This window comes from Aedes albopictus, chromosome 3 (genome assembly GCF_035046485.1).
Source record: "Aedes albopictus strain Foshan chromosome 3, AalbF5, whole genome shotgun sequence".
In the NCBI taxonomy this organism is placed as follows: Eukaryota; Metazoa; Arthropoda; class Insecta; order Diptera; family Culicidae; genus Aedes; species Aedes albopictus.
In genome coordinates, this window is record NC_085138.1 from 201877351 (window position 1) to 201904880 (window position 27530).

At 46.6% G+C, this 27530-nt stretch overlaps 3 protein-coding genes across 3 annotated transcripts; all 3 read right to left on the reverse strand.

The window, feature by feature from the left end:
* Positions 1-11012: 11012 nt before the first annotated feature.
* LOC134290539 (uncharacterized) lies at positions 11013-12701 on the reverse strand. The gene has a single exon (XM_062857700.1). It carries the CDS (start codon positions 12699-12701, stop codon positions 11013-11015), a length of 1689 nt encoding a protein of 562 aa, XP_062713684.1.
* Positions 12702-12767: 66 nt separating this feature from the next.
* On the reverse strand, positions 12768-13583 carry LOC134290540 (uncharacterized). The gene has a single exon (XM_062857701.1). It carries the CDS (start codon positions 13581-13583, stop codon positions 12768-12770), a length of 816 nt encoding a protein of 271 aa, XP_062713685.1.
* A 9168-nt stretch (positions 13584-22751) lies between these two features.
* LOC134290541 (uncharacterized) lies at positions 22752-25622 on the reverse strand. The gene has a single exon (XM_062857702.1). It carries the CDS (start codon positions 25620-25622, stop codon positions 22752-22754), a length of 2871 nt encoding a protein of 956 aa, XP_062713686.1.
* Positions 25623-27530: the final 1908 nt, after the last annotated feature.

Genomic DNA, 27530 nt, shown 5'->3' on the forward strand with positions numbered 1-27530 from the left:
AAAGTGCATGATGCTATGAGAATAATCATCCTGAAGACCTTAGACTATTTGACGCTAAGACTATCGACTAGGGGCAAAACACTGTGAAATCCGGAGCAACTCTGAGAAATCCTGAGTAACTCTTTTTGGTCGAATCCATTCAGAAACGTCTCTACGAAGCGGGAAATCAGGCAAGACTGCTCGATTTTTTATTGGTATCAGACAATACTTCGGGGAAACCAGAGTGATCCAGAGCAATCCAGAGGAATTCTGAGCAACACTTCGATAACAGATTTACTCTCGCTGTATCTGTCTTGCCCCTAGACTATCGACGCCAAAGCAGAATGTGGTTCTAATTTGTAATAAGTTGAAAGGTGGTGTCTCATGTAAACGCAGAATCGAATGCATATTTTCTGTTCACAGTACACGGCGTGTGTATGGGAAAAGTTCATAACAAAAAAATAGGCATCGTCAAATTTTTCGTTATTCAAAAATAGAGGCTTTCAGCTTTCATTTGCACGGTCCCTCAAAAAAATCCACCGAGGGATCCCGAACAACTTTTTCAGAATACTGTTTTTCCCCATACAAAATGCACGGTTCCAAATTAATCCCTATTTCTACTTAACAAACATACCCAATTTTTGTATGAAAAAGTTCCCCCGATGGAATATTTCGATGTTGGGCTTGAATGAAAGCTGGTAGCGTCAACTTTCACGTGGCGTAAAAATTAGCGATGCCCATTTTTTTTGTAATAAATTTGTTCTACCAGGCACACAGTGAGTAGCCAACCCTAATTACTACCGCAACGATAAAACCAGAAAACGTAAATTTCTGGACTGGCTTGCAAAGGAGTTGGCCCTTGAACACGCAAAACAACGATAAAAACCTTTCGGTTTGTCAAGCAATGTAATCGATAAAATTTCCGCTTATCTATAAAGTTATGTGGAAATGTATGGTAACTATCTTCCGTTGACAAAGACTTTTTTTAATGTGTTCGAGTAACGATAATTTGTCCAAATGTTGTGAAAACGCAAATAAAAGTACACGATTGCAACAAATCAACTCGGTGTCTTCAGAGCACTTATTCAGCATAAATCGTAGAAATAGTGAACCGAAGTCATCAAATTGATTTAATGCAAGCGCGCATTTTTATTTATGCTTTCGCACTTATGAAGACTGAGTGCGCAGTCCTGTGGTGAACTGAATGCGGTATAAGTATTCAAACATTGCATGTAAAACCCATTCTCATACTGCTAATTTGATGTTGTGCCAACTTTATCAGGGTTTACAAGAGAGGGTTTTGCATCCTGATTTCAGATTCGTATCCGATCGAAAAAAAAGGTTTTTTTACTGATCCCGATCCAAGGATGTGAAAAATCATACTAAATGTTCCTCATGTCTCAAGGCAATTTGTAGAGAACATGGAACAAGCGGAATTATGCAAAAATTTTGTTGCAAATGCTGGGCTAGCGAAAAATGAATGTTGCAAACGGTTGAAATATGAAAATTTAAAAGTTTAACAATTAACGTTATTTTTGAAGTTATGTAATTTACCCGGCATCCTGAATATAACCAAAGTTCAGACCATGCATGTTCAAATACAACACCCAACTCATGTCTCAAAAATCTTATATCTCAATTTCACGATTGATGCTCTCAACATTGTAATCATCACCATTTTTGTGAATTCTTCGAAGCATATTCTATGCAACCAGATTGATCCCGAATACTCATTGCTCTCAATCTTCTTAATTCTAGTTTATTTTTCGAAAAAACTACAGCACTGTAAAGATGGCATCTCGAACATTTCGGGTTGAGTTTCAAATGCTTGAAGTTCTCCAGAATGACTTCATCGCTTCATCTAATTATGAAGTTAGAAATCACACGGTTGATTTTGATAACATTGTTGAATGGCGGAGCATGGGAGCCTGGAAGTACTATTTTCCTTCACGTTTCGGAAAATCTTGAAGTTTGAGGTGTAGTACGATTGATTTGACCAAAGTTGAGAGAGTGAGGACATCCGAAACATTTCGAGTGTATCCAAGACGTCATGGGAACCTAGAAAGACTATTTTCCTTCATGTTTCGACATATCATGAAATTTGAGGTGTCGTATGGCTGATTTTGACAATATTTCAGAAATGACCACTTCCCTGTTGCCTTCCGGAATAGTTCGGGTGTGGACCGATTCCAAGGGGCCATAAGGGCCTAGATGGACTATTTTCCTTCATGTTTTAACAAATCATGAAGTTAGAGGTGCTCACGATTAATTTGACCAACTTTGTAGAAATGGTCATTTTGACCACTTCCCTGCCTGGGGGCATCCGGAACATTCCGGGTATGGCCAGACCGATCCCAAGGGGCCATAAGGGCCTAGAATGACTATTTTTTATGCTTAAACATCATGAAGTTTGAGGTGTGCCATGGTTGATTTTGACAATGCTGTGGAAATTGCCACTTTTGTCACATTCCTGGGGGCAGCCGGAACATTCTGGGTATGGCCAGGTCATTCCCGAGGGGTCATAAGAGCTTAGAAGGACCCTCCATGTTTGGAAAAATCATGAAGTTTGAAGTGCCTCACGATTGATTTCACCACCTTTGTGGAAATGGTCATTTTGACCAATTTCCTGGAGGCATCCGGAACATTTCTGGTGTGGCCAGAACTACTCTAAGGAGTGATGGGAACCTGAAAGGACTGTTATCCTTCATGTTTCGACAAATCATGAAGTTAGAGGTGTCACACGGCTGATTTTGACTATGTTTGAGAAATGACCACTTTCCTGAGGGCATCCGGAACATTCCGGGTATGGCCACACCGGTCCCAAGTGGCCATAAGGGCCCAGAAGGACTATTTTCATTTATGTTTTAACAAACCATGAAGTTAGAGGTGTCGCACGGTTGATTTTGACAACGTTGTGGAAATGGTCACTTTTGTCACATCCCTGGGCACCCGGAACATTCCGGGTATGGCCAAGTCGTTCCCAAGGGGTCATAAGAGCTTACAAGAACTGTTTTCCTTCACGTTTTGACAAATCATGAAGTTTGAGGTGCCGCACGATTGATTTGACCAACGTTGCGGAAATGGTCAGTTTGGCCACTATCCTGGGGACATCCGGAATATTTTGGGTGTGGCCAGAACCACTCTAAGGGGTCATGCGAGCCTAAAAGGACTTTTATCCTTCCCGTTTCGACAAATCATGAAGTTTGAGGTGTCACACGGCTGATTTTGACAATGCTTGAGAAATGACCACTTCCCTGAGGGCATCCGGAACATTCCTGGTATGGCCAGACCGGTCCCAAGTGGCCATAAGGGCCTAGAAGGGCTATTTTCCTTTAGGTTTCAACAAATCATGAAGTTAGAAGTGTCGCACGGTTGATTTTGATAACATTGTGGAAATGGCAACTTATGTCACATCCCAGGGGGCACCCGGAACATTCCGGGTATGGCCAGGCCGTTCCCGAGGGGTCTTAGGAGCATGGAAGGACTGTTTTCCTTCATGTTTCAACAAATCATGAAGTTCGAGGTGCCGCATGAATGATTCTGACAATGTTGCTAGAATGGCCACTTTGGCCACATCCCTGGGGGCACCCGGGACATATCCGGTTCATGAGACTGCTTGATTGTGTCATTTCAAATCAATGGTTCCTTGCAGTTATATAGTTTCTGTATTCCTGGCGTATAATATGTGCAAATTTTCAAAATAACTATAGATTCAGAGTAAAATGCATTGATGTGTCATTTTCCGGCCGGTCATGACCCCAACGGAATCTGGAATAACTCCGGAACGGATGGGTGAACCGGTTCCGTATGGTAGTCCTTGACAATTTGAACAAACCTGGAGCGAATGCAATTGACTTCTAAAAAATCGGTTGGGAAATGCCTTTTTCATAGCTGATTCAAGATTCGAAAATCATCCGAAATTGACGTTGGGTACGCGAAGGTTAACCTGAAACCTGAAAATTCTTTGCCACGGAATTTTAGGTTCATAAAAGTGCAAAATTGTATGTTTTTCAATGCTCTCAATATGTGCATCATATTCAACTCAATTTTCAATCATTTTTTGATTTAAATTCGTTTAAAGTTACAGCTTCTGCCATTTACATGTCGTTTAAATTTAATTATTTTTTCTGTGTATATCGCCTCCACTTTAACATCCTATGCAACATGTTATGCGATGACTGGTTGACTGGCATTTAACAATGTTGTCCGGAGTGATATCTCTACCGCATACTACCTGCATACTCGACCTTTGCTCCACGAAGCTTGGGCATTCAAAGAGCTCATGCTCCGCGGTCTTGTCGCAATCTGCCTATTCTGGGCATGCGCGGGAGCCTGCATGTCCCAATCTGTGCAGATACCACCCAAAAGCACCCATGGCTTGACAGACATTGTGTCAAGTGAAAGTTCACCCTGCCATGAGGCCTAATCGTCCATTTAAACATGCTCGGCATGACCCTGTGGCCACTACTATTGCTGGAGGGATCCTATTCCCCCTGCCACTTCAGCATAGACGATGTTGTGGCGATCCGTTTCGCGCCTCTTGTGCCGCGTCGCTCGAAGCACTCTTCGCCCTCTGTCATCATGGGCATTATGCCCGCTAGCACACATTCCGTGTCCTTTGAGACCATGTGGTCTGCGCTGACCACCCTAAGGCACATCAGTCTGTGGATACTGTAGACCTATTCTGGAAGGAGCTCTCCACTTTCCAGTTTTCGGCAAAGACTAACCGGGACTCCTCGATAGTGTATGGCATACTCGATGACGGCCCATCTGACGCTGTTGAACGCATTCTTTACGTCCAGCGTGACAACCACACAATAGCACTATCTCGGCCGTTTTGGTTACAGCCCTAATAGCATCCACTGTCGATTGGCCCTTCCGGAAGCCGAACTGGTTATCCTAGAGGCCTGAATCATGGGGTTTCTCGATATAGACCATTAGCCTTGACAGAATGACCCGTTCCAACAGTTTCCCGGTAGTGTACAGAAGGCAGGTAGGTCTGTATGCCGACGGCTCGCCAGGTGGCTTCCCGAGGTTCTATTGACCAATGTTTGCCGTTTCCACATCTCCGCAAATTTGTCTCTGTTTATTCTGAATATGTCAGGGCTAGCCTCGATGACCGTCATGATGGCTACTGACGGGATGCCGTCCGGACCCGGAGCCTTGTTCAACTTAAACCTAAACGACTTCGCTATTGCGATAAGCTCGTTGTTTTTGTCACCGGAGTGACCTCACTTTGGGAGGTTTGACCATAGGGGACGTTTCCACAATCTTATGCAGCACTTAGGAGGATCGTTCTGCAGGTGCTGACGGGTTCTTTGTTTTGGCCATGACTACTTTGTAGGCATCATCCCAAGAGTTAGTACTGGCTGTGAAGCCCGCTAACGTGCCTTTATCTTTTTGTTCAGTGCCAGTTTAGCCGCCCTGTAGGCCTCACTTCGTTCCATTCTACCCTCATCGATGCAAGCTCTTTGCATCCTCCTTTTAGCTATTAGGGAGGATGCGCGAAGTTCTGCGATTTCTGGACACTACCAATTTGCGTCGATGTCTGGGTAGGGATCGCCTTGGCATTGCAGCGTCACATGCACGGCTTAGGGTTCCGACTAGATCATCGTTGGATAGATGAACCTTCATAAGCAATCGCTCCACAAATGCCGGCTTATCGAAGCGCTAGGTCAGCCATCCCCGATGACGGTCGACGACCTTCAGCTGTGGCCGTCTTTTCCAATTGTCCGCCCTGTAACGGATCGCCAGATGATCACTGTGGGTGTATCTTGGGGTGTATTTATCGTTGAACCTCCAGTCCGAGCAAAGTTTCAGGCCCGGGCTCCAGAAGGTCACATCAATGATGGAATCTGCACCGTTCCTACTGTAGGTTTTTTTGTCGCCTACTTTCGCGATATCTACGCTCAGCCCAGCCTCTCGTGTTAGTCAAGCGGCTACCCCTCTCAATCGCCCAGGAGTTGAAGTTTGCACCGATGACCACGGGACTCAACCCCACTAGTGCGCTTGATAGCGAATCCACCATAGACGAGAACTGGCTTATCGACTACCTGAGGAGAGTAATATACCTCGTTGATCTTCGCCCTCGTGCGGTGTGGAAATTATTTTCTGGACCGGAAAACGACCGATTGTACAGATCGCCGCTAGCTTGGCCTTATCCGCTACCCAGTTCCCGTTATCGTGAGGGGAAGGGTGTCTGTACTTGACTCCGAGACTGACTGCCACAACAACTGTTGTGTTTAGCTGTTAACCTGCATTATCGTCGGTTGGTTCGACTTCCCGCGTGCCTGGGCATTAAGGACCCGCCCGTCGTGTGACCCTTATTCGCCGTGCAAATCAGGCATTTTGGTGCCAAGTTGCACTCCTTGGCGGCGTGGCCCTCCATTCCGCACTTCTGCAGAGTTTGCTCCTGTCGGGGCAATTTCACGCCCACGACTTGTGTCCTTGCTCGAAGTATATAAAACACGCCTCTATAGTGGCTCGTTCATGCTCATCGGGCACACTAACAAGCATACTTTGATCTTGCGGACTGCAGTTGCGTTGTTCACCCTATGGGGAGCTTGATAGTGGCGATCTGCGTGCACTTTCGCAGGCCGATCGATGAACTAATGCATTTACCTCTCGCACTGCTGGTTGAGTGTGGCTGCGAGCTCCCCTGCGTCGGTGATCTCGTCCAGGTTTTTACACTGGAGAGTCGCCTCCGTTGTTAGTTGTTACGGCTCACAAATGCACTTTTTCGCCTAGTAAGCACTAGATGAGGTGCCTTTCTTGGTCGCCTCCTTCTTCAGCACTAGAATCATCTCTGCAGTCCTGGTGCGCCGGATGCTTTTTACATCCGCGCCCAGCGGTGAGAGACAATTTTCGACTTACATGGCCCTCAGCACCTCAGAGTACGGGTCTGTCTCGGTTTTGAAGATCAGCGCGTCGTTCCGTTTGCGTTTAAGGGCTGATTTCACTTAACTCACTTTCTTCTTTCCGACCGTAATCCAACGGTTACAAGACCCTTATTTTTGGCCCCGGAACCGCTCGGCTCGGCTTCAGAGGGAAATCGGCCCAATTCCCCAGGCTGCTGGTCTAAGCCGGCGGTAGCCTCTGGGGTGTGCTCTCACGGCCTCTTCTGGAACCGGGTCTCAGGGCGAACGGACGAAGGGGGAGTTTTCGGAGTGCATGATTCTAAATAATAGCTATGTGAAACGGTTTATTATAGATCCGTATAAACGCCGACCCTGGGCAGACACGCTTCACTGACGGTAGGAATTGCCGGGGCTAGGGACCAAAATCGCCGGCTTTCGACGGACGGGCACTGTACGAATGGCCGAGATGGCGATGGCGGGCACGTGGAATGGAACTTCAGTCCGACTTGGACGATTTGCGAAGACCGAGCCTCGACCGGCTGGCCGCGAGGATGATACAAATTGGCCGGAACATGTCCTGGGTTGGCCGAGGGCTGAAAATGTGGTAAATTACTTGAGGGGGGGGGGGGGGGGGAGGTTGGGCCAAGGCCCTCGATGAGCACAACCCAGCTATACGAGTTGACAATGGAGTGATCCAAGGGTGTCCACGGAGGTCCCGCGAGCAAATTCCACTATTCACAGCCTAGAAACTGGCTTACTTTTGGCTTAGCTTGGCCAACACACACTTTTTCCTCACCAAAACGCGGCAGGACTACGTGAGGTCTACATCCTCCGATATATTTCACCGCTTTACTTTGCTGCTGTCTAACAACTGACGACTATTTTCCTCGCCGAGCCTATCTCCCCCTCCGGAGGTGCGCTCACTCTCTCGGGTCCTCCTTTTCCGCCTCCACGCAGTTGCGGTTCAGTGGAGACAGCCACCCACCGTACTCAGGCGGGATATCCCCATACGCGTGCGCATCACCGCCCAGGCGCGGAAAACAAAACGCCCGTTGGAGTTTTCGCCACCTTCACATTCGTTTCCCTAAATTCCCGCACTCATCAAACTAATATTTTACGGCAAATATTACCCACCGGTAACACGGTTCTCTTTCTCTTGGTCCGGTTGACCCCCATTTGTCTTAGGGCTGGCCTTTTGGTGCTTGATTCCCTGCCCCTTTCGCGTTTCACAACCGACTTGGCAGCCTGGTTAAGTACGCGCGCTGGCCGTCCCCTTCTTCCTTTTTGGCGTTTCGCTCGTCATTACCGAACGCTTCTTGGGCCACGTCTCCTCTGCATGTTTCACCCATGCAACTCGAGCCGTAGGGCAGTTTGACCTCTACGTTACGGCTCCGGCGAGCTGAATTATTTCGTGCTGCATTGTCACGTTGCCAGCAAAGAGGAAACTGTCCGTTTGGGTGGACCGCTACTCCTTGCTGGCATCAGCCGTACTCCGCTCCTCTACCAGGAGATCATAATGCGTCTTGGCCAGATACAGCGATTTGTGGAGCTTCAGTAGGTCCTGTTTCAGGTCCTTGCTGCAGAGATGCATTTTGAACGCACATGTGCAGTAAGCGTACCAAAAATGTTCCCTTATTGCTCTTGTGTGCGTGTTCACCTTTTTGAACAAAATTTTGATAATTAGATTGAACACGGAATGGTGTTCAAATTTGACAGTTCAGATCAAGAGCCAAATAATTCATCACCGAAACGGAAGGTGTTCGACGACAAGGCGCTGGTGCTTGCAATTGAATCGTAGTCACTTCCGTTCCTATCAGGTTCGATGAGGATGAGCGAATTTTGGGCATCTACTGAACTAGGCAGAAGCACTTCCGGCCAATCATTTTAACACTGCGAATCAATGCCCAGGCACATGCTATGTCCAAAGAGACATATTATGTAAAATGAATGAACCTGCAATGGCAGAGGCTCGACCCGGTGAGTGTAATAAGGTCCTATACGGTTGGAGGTGGACGCAAAGCAGATGAAAGCCAGCAAGGCTTGCTGTTGGTAGTCCGCCCGATCGTGTAGCTGATGAGCTTCGTCCAACGGCAACAACCAACATCTTTGTGCTGCGCCGCCTCGTGGTTAAATAATTGCACGGTTAGTCACCACCCGCAGGTGAGCAAAGGATCAACCTCTCAGCTTTCAATCCATGGATGCAATGTTTGATACTTTTGTATGAGCCGAGGCTTTGCTCTGTGTCTGTATTCAAATTAATCATTTGTAATCATTGAACCATCAACTTTATTCGCACCATGCAGCTCATGCTAAATCATGAAAATACTTCGCTGTTTAAGTAGAAATATGTTAGTTCAAGTACATCTAGCTTAAAGTACTAAATTTGATTTATTGTTCAGTCCCAGTGGAATGGAATAAATGGAATTGCCCAGTATATTTCTTTTTTTTTCATATGCATCATCACTCGCTGTTGGGCGCAAAAGTAATCAACAGAACTGACTTTAATCCGAAAACTTTTCGAATACTGTCAATCATCTGTTTTTGTCACATTTGGCAAACGGATAAAGTTTTCCGGCGCTTCGCAGGCGTTGTATAGAGTTCACGTATACGGCCTACATGTTATGAAATTATGCTTATACATATGGGATAACTTACTGGTTAGTCGATGGTGGTAATGAGACCAAAAGTATCTACCGTCCCAGCTGGCTCTATTAGACACTTGCCTCTAGAGTGTTATTAAAATGTGGGCGAACCTATTCTTTCCTAAAAAAATAACCTAAACATTACGATTTCAAATATGTTTTTTTTTTTCATTTAATGAACAAATTGATATTGAGGTTTAGTGTTATTGGAAATAATGCGTTTAGTGACATGTTCAGCAAAACGTTTGAATTACAGGTCGGACTCGATTATCCGGAGTGAGGTTCTGATGCTTCTCAAACATATATCTGGAGAACTGAATGCTCTACAAAGCTGAATTTTGTTAAGTCAACCTTGATTAGTGATCAGTCAAAATTTCAGCTTCTTAAAGCATTCCGTTTGCGAGATATTAATGTGGGTAGCGCCAGAACCCGACTCTGGATAATCGAGCCCGACCTGTATAACCAAGGGGTTTCCAACTAAATTGATGACCTGTCACTACTGAAAAAAAAATACTCTGATTACTCATTGATTACTGTGATTACTATGATTACTTATTGATTACCAAGATTACTATTGATTACTCAAGATTACGACAGATTACTTCTGATTACCATGATTACTTGTGATTACCTTGATTAGTTATGATTACTTATTGATTACAAAGGTAACTATTGATTACTCAAGATTACTACTGATTACTCAGATTACCTATGATTATCATATGATTTCAACTAATTACTCATGATTACTTTGTTTGATTATACCGTTGATTACCTAATTGATTACTTTTGATTACCATTGTTTACATCTGATTACCATTGATTACATCTGATTACCATTGATTACTTCGTATTATTAATGATTACTTCTGATTACCATGATTACTTCTGATTACCTTGATTACTTATGATTACTCATTGATTACCAAGATTACTATTGGTTACTCAAGATTACTACTGATTACTCAGATTATTAATCATTACTTCTGATTACCATGATTACTTGTGATTACTAATTGTAGGCAAACCTGGCTACGTCGACGAAAACACGGCCGAGATATGAACGGCCACCAGCTACAGCAGGAGCAGACAGCAGCAAACCACTTTGGGACAGCGGCGACCACGTTTTTCCGATGAACACGTGGGGAGGGACACCACTTTCTAACAAACTCTACGGTCTTTCTTTTAACATTCGCGGAATGAGAAACACTCGAGTTGGGTCGAATATGTTTATTCGATAAAATCCGAAATACAACTAACTCGCAGATTCTAAATGATCTGCTTTATAACTAGCAATCGCGCAAACACGATCGGCACGGTACCGATCGGAAGAGAACTCAACCTATCTACTCTCTGAGTTCATTTAGCTCATCACAGTGGGTAACAGAGAGGATTTCTATTACATGTGACTCAAATAGAGTAGTCTAATTACAATTCAAATATTAGGTTATAAACATATTTTACAATTGTGATTGCCAACATGCCGGGCCCCGTTGAAAGCCCGCTTTCAACAAAACACCAAGCGTCTCCATGCTCAGTGGGTGGTAGGTTGCTGGGAGGAGGGATCCTCGATGGGAAGTGGACACACTTCGGTGATTGCTCGTCGGTAGCTCCCGTGTGCAGTTCGAACCTGAACTACACGAACGTGTCCATCCTTTCCGGGGAATACCTCTTCGATCCGACCGAGATTCCAGCGCATCGGAGGTGCGTTATCATCTCTGAGGAGCACCAACGTTCCTACCTCGATGTCCGGATGGACAGTTGGCCACTTCTTGCGGTCCTGTAATTGAGCCACGTAATCTCGCGACCAAGCTTTCCAGAAATGCTGGAGGCTTCGTTGCATTTTCTGGAATGAATTGAGACGATTAATGGGAGTATTGCATAAATCGGGCTCGGGGAGAGAGCAAAGTGGTTCTCCCACGAGCAAGTGCCCTGGCGTCAAGGCAACGACGTCTCCGGGGTCCGACGACATCGGACATAGTGGGCGAGAGTTCATTATCCCCTCGATCTGAATGATCAGGGTGTTGAAGTCATCCGTGTTGAGCACCGTATCCTTCATGACACGGTAGAGGTGGTACTTGAAGGTCTTGACGGAAGCCTCCCAGAGGCCGCCGCAGTGGGGTGAATGGGCTGGATTAAAGTGGAAGGTAATTCCAGCTTCCGCACAAAACGAGTGCAGTTCACGCGATCGGTGCATCGCGTCGAATTGCTTCCGATTCTCTTCGAGCATACAATTTGCTCCGACGAAAGTTCGTGCGTTGTCGCAGTATATATCGGAGACACGACCGCGACGACCGACGAGGCGCTTTAATGCGTTCACGAACGCGTCGGACGTGAGGTTGTACACCATGTCGATGTGTACCGCTTTCGACGACATACATACGAAAATCGCGACGTGTATCTTGACCGACGGCCCGCGACGATTCGGAATCGAAACCGAAAACGGCCCACAATAATCGACGCCACAGTGGGTGAACGCGCGTGACGGCGTAACTCGCACTGCAGGTAATGGTCCCATGATTTGAGAGACATTTCTGGGACGGCAGCGAAAGCAGGTAATGCACTCCCGAACAGCTTTTTTGGCAAGATCGCGGCCTCGCACTGGCCAGTAGCGCTGGCGCAACGTCGACAAGAGAAGTTGTGGTCCAGCATGTAACATTCGGAGGTGCGTTGCTCTCACGATGAGCGTTGTTAGGTGGGCCTTTTGGGGCAATACCAATGGGTGTTTGGTATCGTACGGAATATCGAGATGCTGCAGCCGACCAGTAATTCGCAGCAACCCGTTCGAATCTAAGAACGGGCAGAGAGTTTTTAGAGGAGATTTGAACGAAAAAGCTTTGCGGATAGTCCCCTTGTACTTCTTGAGGAATTCGATTTCCGCCGAAAAATAGACCTGCTGCGTTTGCCTGACGAGCTCCATCAGCGCGTGTTCCAGTTCCATATGCGAAAGTGGACCAAAATTGCGCCTTTCAGGTGGTTTAGTGCGGCAGTTATTAGCAAACCGCCGCAGCCATGCGACTTTGCGTTGCAGATGGGAGAGCGATGAATGCTGTTCGATGAGATCAATCGTATCATGGTGAGCGACTACGACTGAAACGACCTGTTTGGATTCGGTTTTCCGAGCTTCTTGATGTAGTGGTGTTAGTTTGATGCAGTTCTCCGGCCAAGTATCCGAATTTTGCCGAAGGTAGGGGGGACCGTGCCACCAGAGCGAATCTTCCATCAAGAGCGACGGAGAGACTCCCCTCGAGATCTTGTCCGCAGGGTTCAGCTCAGTCGGGACATGCCGTCACATACTTCCTCCTGTCAGCCGATGAATTTCGGCAATCCGATTCGAAACGAATACCTTCCACGGCGTAGAAGACGAAGCTATCCAATGAAGAACGATCGACGAATCGGTCCAAAATGTAACCGGGAAAGCCAGCTTCGTCGAATCCAATACGAAATCGGCCAATTGAGCGCCGAGAACTGCCGCACACAATTCGAGACGAGGAATAGACAAATTACGAAGTGGACTGATACGCGATTTCGCTATCACCAGGTTGCATTGCTGTTCCCCAGTAGAGCTTATAGATTTGACGTACATGCAGCAGCCGTACGCATGTTCGGAAGCGTCTGAAAAGACGTGAAATTCTACGGCTCGATAGTCTTCGATGAGAATGCGACGTGGAATTCGAAGCGAAGATAGCGTTACAATCTCGTTGCGGAACTGGATCCACCACTTTTGATATTGCTCCGGCAAAATGTCGTCCCAGTTGAAGTTTTCGAACCACAGTGCTTGCAAAAAGATTTTTGCACCTACGATGGATGCCCCAACTAATCCCATCGGGTCGAAAAGGCGTGACATCTGAGAAAGAACCAAACGCTTTGTGATTGGCTCAGAAGACGTGAGATCTGGATCGTTGAAGCTAAATTCATCTGACTGTGGGTGCCAAAGAAGTCCAAGAGCTTTCACCGAGTCAGATTGGCTGATATCGAGTTCTGTTCGAGCGTCCCGAAGCGATTCCGGAATTTGGGAGAGCACAGTGGGACTATTGCTGCTCCATTTTCGCATGTTGAATCCACCTGAACGTAGCAGCTCGATTAGCTGATGGTTCGTTTCCATCAAGCGTTGTTCGTTGTTTTTTTTTTTTTTTTACTTATTCGTTTATTTGGAAGGCTCGGGCGCCACATGGGCATAACTGAGCCGAAATCTTTTGTTTTTACAATGATTTTACATTTTACAATTTATTACTGCCTTAAAACTATGTTAGTTTGGGAAGCCGAAGTACTCGCGGCTGTTTCGAGGTTAAGGATTGAAAGAAAAAAAAAAATAAAATAAAATTGGGAAGGGGGGGTTTATGGGTTTAAAACTAAATTATTTGCTAACTTATACTAAATCATTGATGGGACAAATTGTCCATATCTGTAACGGAACCAAAAAGAAAGGACTTTATCGGTAGAAAACGACAAGAAGAGGACAAACGGAAAGGGGAGACGACAGACAGGGGCGAACAACAAAACCAAAAGGCGGACAACGAAAACAAGGAACGTACTACATCAAACTCTGACATCAACACGTTTCAAAAACTGGTAAATCAGGTTCATGTATTCCAAATCAAGTCCTGCCAACACTTCTCTAACGGGTTTCTGTTGTTTTCCTCGGACCCGGAGAATTTCATGCAGCTCAGATCTGACCTCACGATACTCATTGCATCCCCACACGACATGTTCGATATCCTGGTAAGCCACGCCACAGACACAAAGATTGCTTTCTGAGAGCCCAATACGGAAGGTATGTGCGTTCAACAAATAGTGGTTGGACATCAGCCGACACATCACACGAATGAAATCGCGGCCTAAATCCAACCCTTTGAACCATGGCTTCTTCGACACCTGTGGAATGATGGAGTGCAACCATCTACCCATCTCTCCATCTCTCCATTTATGTTGCCAGCTGATCAAGGTCTCCTGACGGGCCAATGCAAAAAATTCATCGAAGGCGATTTGACGCTCGTAAATATCGCCTTCGCTAGCGCCCACCTTAGCCAGAGAGTCCGCTTTCTCATTGCCCGGAATTGAGCAATGTGAAGGGAGCCAAGCTATGGTGATGATGTATGAGCGTTTGGACAAAGCACTCAAGACTTGGCGTATTCCTTTCAGGAAGTACGCTGAGTGCTTCATCGGTTTCATTGACCGAACAGCCTCCAGAGAGCTTAGACTGTCGGTAAAAATGAAGTAGTGCTCAGGTGGGAGAGTGCGAATGTACTCTAAGGTGTAGTATATAGCCGCTAGCTCAGCAATATATACCGAACATGGCTTTTGAAGCATAAAGGTGGCACTATGAAATTCGTTGTAGACACCGAATCCAGTCGAATCATCGGTTTTGGAACCATCTGTGAAGAACTGTCTGGCCCCGCTAACATGCCCGAACTTACTTGCAAAAATTTGTGGAATACCTATGGAACGAAAAGATTCCGGTATACCAGTGATCTCATCCTTCATAGAGAGATCAAAATCCACAGAGGAGCTGTCGAAGTCTGAGAAGTTGTCACGATTGGTGTTAACCGGAGATGGGCTTACCTCCAGCGTCATGTACCAGTAGTACACACTCATAAAACGAGTTTGGGGATTCTGTTCGAGCAGCTTTTCGAAGTTTTCTATGACTAACGGATTCACAACCTCGCATCGGATGAGGAACCGGAACGACAACTCCGCAAAGCGGTCTGTCAGAGGCTGTACACCAGCAAGTACCTCTAAACTCATTGTGTGAGTCGAGTTCATGCAACCTAACGCGATCCGAAGGCAACGGTACTGAACCCGTTGAAGTTTCAGCAAGTGTGTTTTCGCCGCGGATTGAAAACAGAAGCTACCGTATTCTAAAACCGATAGAATGGTGGTTTGGTACAGCCTGATCAGATCTTCCGGGTGTGCTCCCCACCATGTTCCGGTAATAGTTCGCATAAAGTTGATTCGTTTTTGACATTTCTGTATCAGATACACAATGTGCTTCCCCCAGGTGCATTTGGAGTCGAACCAGATGCCGAGGTATTGTGAAGACATGCTATGAGTGATTGTCTTACCCATTAGAACGAGCGGAAACTTAGCCGGTTTGTGTTTTTTAGAAAAGACAACCATCTCAGTTTTCTCCGGAGAGAATTCGATACCCAGCTTCAGAGCCCAAGTAGACAAATTGTCCAAAGTATCCTGTAGTGGCCCTTGCAGATCGACTGCTATTGATCCCGTCACAGAAACAACACAGTCATCCGCAAGCTGTCTTAACGTGCAATTTTCCATGAGACAATCATCAATGTCTCTGACATAAAAATTGTAAAGAAGGGGGCTTAAACATGAACCCTGGGGGAGACCCATGTAGCTAATTCGTGAAACTGTCAAGTCGCCATGAGCAAAGCTCATCTGCTTCTCAAACAGCAAATTGTACAAAAAGTTGTTCATAATTGGTGAAAGGCCGCTTTCGTGCAGTTTGTCGGAAAGAACATCGACACAAACTGAATCAAAAGCCCCCTTGATATCCAAAAACACTGAGCCCATTTGCTGCTTTTGCGCAAAGGCAAGTTGAATTTCTGAAGAAAGCATCGCAAGACAGTCGTTCGTTCCTTTGCCTCTGCGGAAACCAAATTGTGTATCTGACAACATACCATTCGATTCAACCCATTTGTCCAGTCGAAAGAGAATCATCTTCTCCGACAACTTCCGTAGACAAGACAACATCGCGATTGGACGGTACGAATTATGATCCGACGCGGGTTTACCGGGTTTTTGAATAGCTATCACTCTCACTTGCCTCCAATCATCCGGAATGATGTTGTTATCCAGAAACTGATTGAACAAGTTCAACAAGCGCCTCTTAGCCACGTCAGGGAGGTTTTTAAGCAAGTTGAACTTAATTCGATCCATTCCTGGAGCGGAATTGTTACATGAAAGAAGAGCAAGTGAGAATTCAATCATCGAAAACGGTCTATCCATATCGTCCCTATCCTCGGAAACATCACGAATCATTCGCTCCACGGGTACGGAATCTGGACAAACTTTTTTGGCGAACTTGAGAATCCACCGAGGAGAGCTTTCTCGATCCTCGTTTACCGACGACGCGTTACGCATTCTTCTCCCGACGTTCCAAAGAGTTCTCATCGAAGTCTTGCGCGACAAACCCTCGACGAACCGACGCCAATAACCGCTTTTCTTCGCCTTGACCAAGTTCTTAAACGTGCTTTCAAGGGAAGTGTACCGCTTAAAGTTTTCGACCGCACCGCGTTTCCGCAACGCTTTGAACGCAGCGGATTTCTCGCGATAGATTTCTGTACACTCGCTATCCCACCACGGATTGGGGGGTTTCCTGCGAACCGAAGGACCTGGCACTGGCCGACGTTGTGCCTGAAGCGCGCTACTGATGATCAGTTCTGATAGAAACTGATACTCTTCCCGCGGTGGAAGGTCTTCTACCGATTGCTCACCGTCGATAATTGCTTCCGCGTACTTCCCCCAGTCAATGTGTTTCGTGAGGTCGTAGGAAATGTCGATAGATGGAGGTTGCCGTGAACCATTGGAAATAGAAACAACGATCGGAAGGTGATCACTACCATGGGGATCCTGGATAACCCTCCATGAGCACTCCAGCGATAGTGAGCTCGAACAGATTGAGAGGTCTAATCGACTGTCTCTAGGACTGCCATCTTTAGCTGGAGGCGCCACTCGCGTAACTTCTCCGGTGTTCAAAATTGTCATGTTGAAGTCGTCGCAGAGGTCATATATCAAAGTTGAACGGCTGTCATCGTACAGTTCCCCCCAGCCTGTACCATGGGAGTTGAAATCTCCCATGAGCAGCCGTGGCTCAGGCATAACCGAGCAGATGTGGGCGAGATCCCTGCGAGATATCGCAGTTCTCGGTGGAAGATATATGGAGGCAACACTGAGGGTTTTACCTCGGATAGTCACCTCACATGCGACGGCTTCGATGCCCGTCATCGGATGGAAATCAACTCTGTAAAATGAGTGCTGCTTTTTGATCCCTAAAAGCACCCCTCCGTATGAGTCGGCCCGATCAAGACGGATGATGTTGAAATCGGAAAAAGGTATGGTTACATCGGTTGTCAGCCATGTTTCGGATAGCGCAAAAACATCGCATTGTAAATTGTTAATTAAAAATTTGAAAGCGTCTAATTTTGGTACGATACTACGACAGTTCCAGTGTAGCACAGAAATCATATCTTCGACCTCGGTGGTTAAATTAGCCATCGAAAGATACGAATGTCGCAAGGAGGGGCATTTTAGAAGCCAACTGCTTCAAAAGAGGGGACATACAAGGAAGAAGTGCTTTGACAATGCTCTTCACTGAATCGGAAGCATTAAAGAAGTTTAGGATGATGTCTACGATGCCAGAAAGCGTAAACATCGGAGCACCAAGAGGTTGTTCCTGGTTCTCCGAATGCTGTCCCTCTGGCTGAGAAGTCGAAAAAATTGGGACATCTGGGATTTTTGATGTTCCCGGGAGCGAAGGAAAGCCGCGTTCATCTTGGATTTTGAATCCAGGAGGTGAACGTTTGGCGCCTTTCTTAACACTCCTAGAATTTGTCACGGCGGGTTGGGGGTCACTGCTAGGCAGATTCCGAGGTTTTTTGGTGGGTCTCTGGAGCTTCATCCGTTTCCTCGTTTCACCCTTGAAAACAAAGGGAACCCCGTCCCCGACCTCAGAGTCAGAGCCCTGATCATCGAGAGATAAAGAGGAGTAGATGTTACGGGATTCAACGGCCGGGGCAGCTTTTTTCAACATTTCGGCGTAGCTTCGCCGTGATCGCTGCTGCAACGACCGTTTTTGATGTTTTTTCTGCTGTATGTACCTTGGGCAAGCCATCAGATCATGTGGACGGTCGCTACCACAATAAACACACTTGGGCGGCGTTTTACACGCACCGTCCACATGCCTCTCGCCGCATGTTGCACAGCGAGGTTTGTTGCAGCAGTATAGGGCGGTGTGGCCCAGCTGCTTGCAATTGGTGCAGTTCATAACCTTCGGTACATACAGCCTCACAGGTAGCCGAAGTTTGCCCATCACCAGCAGATCTGGTAATGCAGATCCGGAGAAGGTCACACAAAATTCATCAGATGGTGTGTAAACCTTCTTCTCGCCCTCCTGGGAGACCGAATGCAGTTGCCGGCAATCCAGTATCTGGACAGGAGGTAGAGAAGGGTTATGGAAACGACCACAGCCTTGCATGATCGTTTCGCAGGTCAAAGATGCGTCGGCGACCTTCCCCGAAATCTCTACCTGAGCGCTTGGGACGTACACTTGATACTCAAGTGTAAACATGAGTCTCGAAGGCAACGGTACTGAACCCGTTGAAGTTTCAGCAAGTGTGTTTTCGCCGCGGATTGAAAACAGAAGCTACCGTATTCTAAAACCGATAGAATGGTGGTTTGGTACAGCCTGATCAGATCTTCCGGGTGTGCTCCCCACCATGTTCCGGTAATAGTTCGCATAAAGTTGATTCGTTTTTGACATTTCTGTATCAGATACACAATGTGCTTCCCCCAGGTGCATTTGGAGTCGAACCAGATGCCGAGGTATTGTGAAGACATGCTATGAGTGATTGTCTTACCCATTAGAACGAGCGGAAACTTAGCCGGTTTGTGTTTTTTAGAAAAGACAACCATCTCAGTTTTCTCCGGAGAGAATTCGATACCCAGCTTCAGAGCCCAAGTAGACAAATTGTCCAAAGTATCCTGTAGTGGCCCTTGCAGATCGACTGCTATTGATCCCGTCACAGAAACAACACAGTCATCCGCAAGCTGTCTTAACGTGCAATTTTCCATGAGACAATCATCAATGTCTCTGACATAAAAATTGTAAAGAAGGGGGCTTAAACATGAACCCTGGGGGAGACCCATGTAGCTAATTCGTGAAACTGTCAAGTCGCCATGAGCAAAGCTCATCTGCTTCTCAAACAGCAAATTGTACAAAAAGTTGTTCATAATTGGTGAAAGGCCGCTTTCGTGCAGTTTGTCGGAAAGAACATCGACACAAACTGAATCAAAAGCCCCCTTGATATCCAAAAACACTGAGCCCATTTGCTGCTTTTGCGCAAAGGCAAGTTGAATTTCTGAAGAAAGCATCGCAAGACAGTCGTTCGTTCCTTTGCCTCTGCGGAAACCAAATTGTGTATCTGACAACATGCCATTCGATTCAACCCATTTGTCCAGTCGAAAGAGAATCATCTTCTCCGACAACTTCCGTAGACAAGACAACATCGCGATTGGACGGTACGAATTATGATCCGACGCGGGTTTACCGGGTTTTTGAATAGCTATCACTCTCACTTGCCTCCAATCATCCGGAATGATGTTGTTATCCAGAAACTGATTGAACAAGTTCAACAAGCGCCTCTTAGCCACGTCAGGGAGGTTTTTAAGCAAGTTGAACTTAATTCGATCCATTCCTGGAGCGGAATTGTTACATGAAAGAAGAGCAAGTGAGAATTCAATCATCGAAAACGGTCTATCCATATCGTCCCTATCCTCGGAAACATCACGAATCATTCGCTCCACGGGTACGGAATCTGGACAAACTTTTTTGGCGAACTTGAGAATCCACCGAGGAGAGCTTTCTCGATCCTCGTTTACCGACGACGCGTTACGCATTCTTCTCCCGACGTTCCAAAGAGTTCTCATCGAAGTCTTGCGCGACAAACCCTCGACGAACCGACGCCAATAACCGCTTTTCTTCGCCTTGACCAAGTTCTTAAACGTGCTTTCAAGGGAAGTGTACCGCTTAAAGTTTTCGACCGCACCGCGTTTCCGCAACGCTTTGAACGCAGCGGATTTCTCGCGATAGATTTCTGTACACTCGCTATCCCACCACGGATTGGGGGGTTTCCTGCGAACCGAAGGACCTGGCACTGGCCGACGTTGTGCCTGAAGCGCGCTACTGATGATCAGTTCTGATAGAAACTGATACTCTTCCCGCGGTGGAAGGTCTTCTACCGATTGCTCACCGTCGATAATTGCTTCCGCGTACTTCCCCCAGTCAATGTGTTTCGTGAGGTCGTAGGAAATGTCGATAGATGGAGGTTGCCGTGAACCATTGGAAATAGAAACAACGATCGGAAGGTGATCACTACCATGGGGATCCTGGATAACCCTCCATGAGCACTCCAGCGATAGTGAGCTCGAACAGATTGAGAGGTCTAATCGACTGTCTCTAGGACTGCCATCTTTAGCTGGAGGCGCCACTCGCGTAACTTCTCCGGTGTTCAAAATTGTCATGTTGAAGTCGTCGCAGAGGTCATATATCAAAGTTGAACGGCTGTCATCGTACAGTTCCCCCCAGCCTGTACCATGGGAGTTGAAATCTCCCATGAGCAGCCGTGGCTCAGGCATAACCGAGCAGATGTGGGCGAGATCCCTGCGAGATATCGCAGTTCTCGGTGGAAGATATATGGAGGCAACACTGAGGGTTTTACCTCGGATAGTCACCTCACATGCGACGGCTTCGATGCCCGTCATCGGATGGAAATCAACTCTGTAAAATGAGTGCTGCTTTTTGATCCCTAAAAGCACCCCTCCGTATGAGTCGGCCCGATCAAGACGGATGATGTTGAAATCGGAAAAAGGTATGGTTACATCGGTTGTCAGCCATGTTTCGGATAGCGCAAAAACATCGCATTGTAAATTGTTAATTAAAAATTTGAAAGCGTCTAATTTTGGTACGATACTACGACAGTTCCAGTGTAGCACAGAAATCATATCTTCGACCTCGGTGGTTAAATTAGCCATCGAAAGATACGAATGTCGCAAGGAGGGGCATTTTAGAAGCCAACTGCTTCAAAAGAGGGGACATACAAGGAAGAAGTGCTTTGACAATGCTCTTCACTGAATCGGAAGCATTAAAGAAGTTTAGGATGATGTCTACGATGCCAGAAAGCGTAAACATCGGAGCACCAAGAGGTTGTTCCTGGTTCTCCGAATGCTGTCCCTCTGGCTGAGAAGTCGAAAAAATTGGGACATCTGGGATTTTTGATGTTCCCGGGAGCGAAGGAAAGCCGCGTTCATCTTGGATTTTGAATCCAGGAGGTGAACGTTTGGCGCCTTTCTTAACACTCCTAGAATTTGTCACGGCGGGTTGGGGGTCACTGCTAGGCAGATTCCGAGGTTTTTTGGTGGGTCTCTGGAGCCTCATCCGTTTCCTCGTTTCACCCTTGAAAACAAAGGGAACCCCGTCCCCGACCTCAGAGTCAGAGCCCTGATCATCGAGAGATAAAGAGGAGTAGATGTTACGGGATTCAACGGCCGGGGCAGCTTTTTTCAACATTTCGGCGTAGCTTCGCCGTGATCGCTGCTGCAACGACCGTTTTTGATGTTTTTTCTGCTGTATGTACCTTGGGCAAGCCATCAGATCATGTGGACGGTCGCTACCACAATAAACACACTTGGGCGGCGTTTTACACGCACCGTCCACATGCCTCTCGCCGCATGTTGCACAGCGAGGTTTGTTGCAGCAGTATAGGGCGGTGTGGCCCAGCTGCTTGCAATTGGTGCAGTTCATAACCTTCGGTACATACAGCCTCACAGGTAGCCGAAGTTTGCCCATCACCAGCAGATCTGGTAATGCAGATCCGGAGAAGGTCACACAAAATTCATCAGATGGTGTGTAAACCTTCTTCTCGCCCTCCTGGGAGACCGAATGCAGTTGCCGGCAATCCAGTATCTGGACAGGAGGTAGAGAAGGGTTATGGAAACGACCACAGCCTTGCATGATCGTTTCGCAGGTCAAAGATGCGTCGGCGACCTTCCCCGAAATCTCTACCTGAGCGCTTGGGACGTACACTTGATACTCAAGTGTAAACAACTCACAGGCCACAATCTCATTAGCCTGTTTTCGGTCGCCTACTGTCACCCGAAGCTTAGCTGTACCAACCATGTCAATGGAAACAACGGAAGAATACCGCTTAGTCAGATCCTTGCTGATTTGAACGGTGTTCAAACGTTTGCCTTTGGGTCGGAAGAAAACAACATATGGACCGCCAAAGTCGGGAGGGTAGGCCTTGAGGCGGGGGGACGTTTGAGGTGTATTATTGGCGTCCATTGCAGACACTCCAGATTGAGGGGTGCCAAAGGGGTTCACATTGTTAACAATTTGTTGGGTCGGTGCACCCGACGCCAACAACAAGGCTTCATTGATGGTATATGACGTACCCCCGCCATCCTCATCATCACCCATTGCGGCAGTTAACCACCGCCACGGGGCACACGCTCAAAAAAAAAACAACGATCACGACGATCAAAATTGAATCGATTGTTGTTCGTTGTTGTCCCCCGAAAAGTAATCATCAACGTAGAAACATTTTCCAACCTTTGAAGCAGCGAGAGGGTATTTGTCGGCTTCGTCCTCGGCGAGCTGATTGAGAACGCGTGTAGCGAGATACGGTGCAGGGGCAGTCCCGTATGTCACCGTTTTCAGCCGATAGGTCTTCAATTCCTCGGCTGGATTCTCCCGAAACAGGATCAGTTGCAGCAAAGAGTCATCCGGGTGAACCCACACTTGCCGGTACATTTTCTCGGCATCCGCACTCACCGCAAAGCGAGGAATGCGAAAGTTGACTAGTGTAGCGATGAGGGGCGGTTGGACGGTGGGACCAATATAGCAGAGATCGTTCAGCGAAATGTTGTTGCTGCCGCGACACGAAGCGTCGAACACCACGCGTGTCTTCGTGGTGGTGCTGTCGGGCCGCTGAATGGCGTGGTGAGGAAGATAGAAGTGCGGGGTAGACGGAGATAAATCAGGCTTGATTTCCTCCATGTGCCCCAACGATAGGTACTCATCCATGAACTTCGAGTACTCTGCGTGTAGTTGTGGATCAGACGACAGCTTCCTCTCGATGGCCGAAAACCGCCGCTCGGCGATTCTGAACGACTCTCCCAACGAGTCAAGCATCTCCCTACGAATCGGCAAACGAACCACGTACCGACCGTCAGAAGCTCTATAGTGTGTCTTTCGGAAATGATTCTCGCAGTATAGCTCCTCCAACGAGAGCGCCTTTCCCTTCTCAAAACTCTCCACCTCCCAAAACTTGTGAACCATCGACTCCAGGTTGTCCATCGATGACACGTTGCAGACGACGGAGGGGGCGCATGGTTGTTCTGCTTCACCGGCGACAACATAACCGAAAACTGTTTTGCGAAGCACTGGCAAGCCATTTCCAACGGAGATTTGATCGTTCTCCAGAATCGAGAAGAAGTTTTTGATACCGATGATGAGGTCGATATCATGCGCAATGTTGAATTTAGGATCAGCAAGGGGAAGGTGGCGAGGAATGACCCACTTCGAAATGTCAACAGTTGCAGTGGGTAGGACTCTAGTCAATGTGGGCAAAATTAGAAATTCCATGCTACTTGTGTACGAACCGAAGCGCGACGATACAGTAATGATCGTTTTGTGCTTCACCTGTTTGACTGTTTGACTGATGCCGTACACATCGATATTGGCTGGTGTGCGTTTCGAGCAAAGCCGTTGAGCGAGAGATTGGGTTACGAAATTGGCTTCGGATGCACAATCCAGCAAGGCGCGAGCGAGAATATGAGTGCCATCCACGTGTTGGACTTTCACGAAGGCAGTAAGCATGAACACTGACGAGATACATGCTTTCGATACGAAAGAGTGATTGGGTGTGACGGTTTGGCAGTTCGTCACTTGCAAGGAGCTATGAGCTAAGCTTGACGGTATAACCGGGGGAACCGGCGACGAAACGGACGATAACGAACGATTGGTTGGCCTATCCGACGGCGACGAGGCCTGTCCCGTAACCCGAGGGACCCCGTGACATTGATCGACAATGCACGGTACCGACGACGGCGATTCGACGACCGTGGCCGATTGTGGGGATTGCTGACATTGGCCAACCTGTGCTGCCACAGATTTATCGTGGGACTCTGTATTGCTGGCAGACTGCGAATTCAAATGCAAAAGTGTGTGGTGACGTTTATTACAGGTCCTACACGAACCAGCTGAGCAGTTTTTCATCATGTGAGATGATTTCAGGCAATTTAGACAAAGTCCTTGCCGTTTAGCCAACTCGAAGCGTTTTTGAGGCGTTAGCTTCCTAAATTCATCGCACTGCGATAGTGTGTGCGATTGCTTACACAAACTGCACTTTTGAGTGCTATCACTGTTGGCTGAGTGGTACAATGAGGTTTTTGATCGAGAGGGTCTGGACTCATGCTTCGGTTCGGATTTACTCGTAGAAGGCGAAGGTTGGGAGAGCGTAATTGACTGCAAAATGCGAGAACGTTTTTGGATGAAGGCAACCAGGTCAGCATACACTGGCCGCACATTCTCCTGAAGCTGATTCTCCCACTCCTTTTGCGTCAACGGGTCAAGTTTGCTGCTGAGCAGTTCAACTAGGAACGAGTTCCAATGTTCTCTGGGATCTTCTAATTTATTGAGCACGCTCACGTGTTTGTCGAACTCGTCCGCAAGGTTGCACAGCGCAGACGAAGACTCTTTGCGCACAGATGGAGTGGACATTAATGCCGAAAAATGTTGCTTGATGAGGAAGTTTTTGTTGTCGAACCGCTTTTTTAGCAAGTCCCACGCAATAGCATAGTTTGCCGCGGAGACTGCGAGAGATTGCACGAGTCGCAAAGCATCACCTTTCAGTACAGTTTTCAAGTACTGAAACTTCTGTACTGCCGAAAGTTGGCCATTAGTGTGGATGAGAGTGGTGAAAAGGTCGTGAAAATTCATCCACTCATCGTAATCTCCACTGAACTCCGGAATTTTAAGTTCAGGGAGGCGAACAAAAGGAGCATGTGCAGGCGGAGCACCAGGTGAACCGGGCCGCCTTTCAGCTCTTTCATCAAAGACCGCAAGTTTGGTGGCTAATGAGCCTTTCAATTCGAAGTATTGCGTTTCAAAATCAACGCGTTCTTCAGCAAGTTCCTCCGAAAGCTCATCCTCAAGTTCAATTTCTGCCTGCACCTCATTGAACTTCTCCCACAAGCTATCTAACGTCTCAAGCCGAAACTTGAGTTGAGGAAAATCACGGTCAAACACGAAATTCTCATCGTATTCCTTGATCAACTTGGCGGAACCGATGATATTGTTCCTTTTCAGAAGGAGCTTTTTTGTTTTCTTGCACTGTCGAAGCACCATTTTGGAACAATGGGCGCGATAACAATAAAACGCACGAGAACAATTTATTGGTCGAAAATAAAATGGTGGTCCACTCACCTTTTGTCTCCAGTGCAGTGCGTTACCTGGGCTCACTTGGCTTGACCTGCGTCCTTTGCTCGTTGGTGATCTTCCGTGCCTTTGCAAACGTCCAGGTCGAGAACAGCTACCGATGCAGCAAGTAATCCGGCTGAAGATCCGTGGGGTGGTACAACAGCGGCGAAAATTTCCAAAATGGAGCCCGCTATTGTTCGAGAACAATCCACGCTATCCTCTTGCGCCGGCCGATAACGATGACGGGGACCTGGCAGTCCCGGGTTTCGGCACCAAAAAATGTAGGCAAACCTGGCTACGTCGACGAAAACACGGCCGAGATATGAACGGCCACCAGCTACAGCAGGAGCAGACAGCAGCAAACCACTTTGGGACGGCGGCGACCACGTTTTTCCGATGAACACGTGGGGAGGGACACCACTTTCTAACAAACTCTACGGTCTTTCTTTTAACATTCGCGGAATGAGAAACACTCGAGTTGGGTCGAATATGTTTATTCGATAAAATCCGAAATACAACTAACTCGCAGATTCTAAATGATCTGCTTTATAACTAGCAATCGCGCAAACACGATCGGCACGGTACCGATCGGAAGAGAACTCAACCTATCTACTCTCTGAGTTCATTTAGCTCATCACAGTGGGTAACAGAGAGGATTTCTATTACATGTGACTCAAATAGAGTAGTCTAATTACAATTCAAATATTAGGTTATAAACATATTTTACAATTGTGATTGCCAACACTAATGATAACTTATTGATTACCAAGATTACTATTGATTACTCAAGATTACTACTGATTACTTAGATTACCTATGATAATCATATGATTACAACTAATTACTCATGATTACTTTGTTTGGTTATACCGTTGATTACCTAGTTGATTACATTCGATTGCCATTGATTACATCTGATTACCATTGATTACATGTGATTACCATTGATTACCTCGGATTATTAATGATTACTTTTGATTACTAATGATTACTTCAGATTATCATGATTACTTGTGATTACCTGATTACTCAGAGAAATCAAAAATAATCATTGATTACTTGTCACTAAAAAACCTGTTGGAAACCCCTTGTGTATAACCTTTTGAAAACCTTAAATTTGAACAGTGAATTTCAAACATTCTATGCACCTCGAATGGGTGCCTTGTACAACGGTATTGGCTGCATTAAATGCTTTATCCTAGTTATTATTATTATTATCTTTATTATCGAGATTCTTTATCCTAGTTGTTTGTCAAGCTGAGGGGCAAATAATTCTCAGTTCGACTGACTTTCTGCCCTAGAGGGCTAATAATTAACTTTGTTTGCTAGTGGACTACGAACTGAATTATGGAACATCGATATTTTCAAAATAAAATGAATGAGGTAAATGATATAAATGTTTCTGATACACACATTTTTTTTTTGTTATTATAGCTAACTGCCGACTAGCCCAGTAGGAAAGCGTTCCTGAGACTCCCTGAAACAACTCCTCAGGGTCGGCATGTTTCCCGACCAGTTTATCGCGTTAATCGATGCGATGGCGGCCTTCCAAACTCTGCGCTTCGGTGTCCTGCGGGGTACTGTTTCCATAGATGTATCATTAAAGGATAATAATCAACTATGGCGAATTTGAGGTACTATAGCCATAACTGGTACACTGAGCCTAGCTTATGATTCAATCTTGGTTTTCTTCTCTTTATTTACCTACGCAAAAAAGAAATGAATGTGACTAGCGGACTAACAATAACACAGAAAGATCCTTAGTCAGCACACCTACCATACACTTCGCAATGAGCTTCACACAGCATGCTGCTTAAACGAAGTGAACTTCATAAT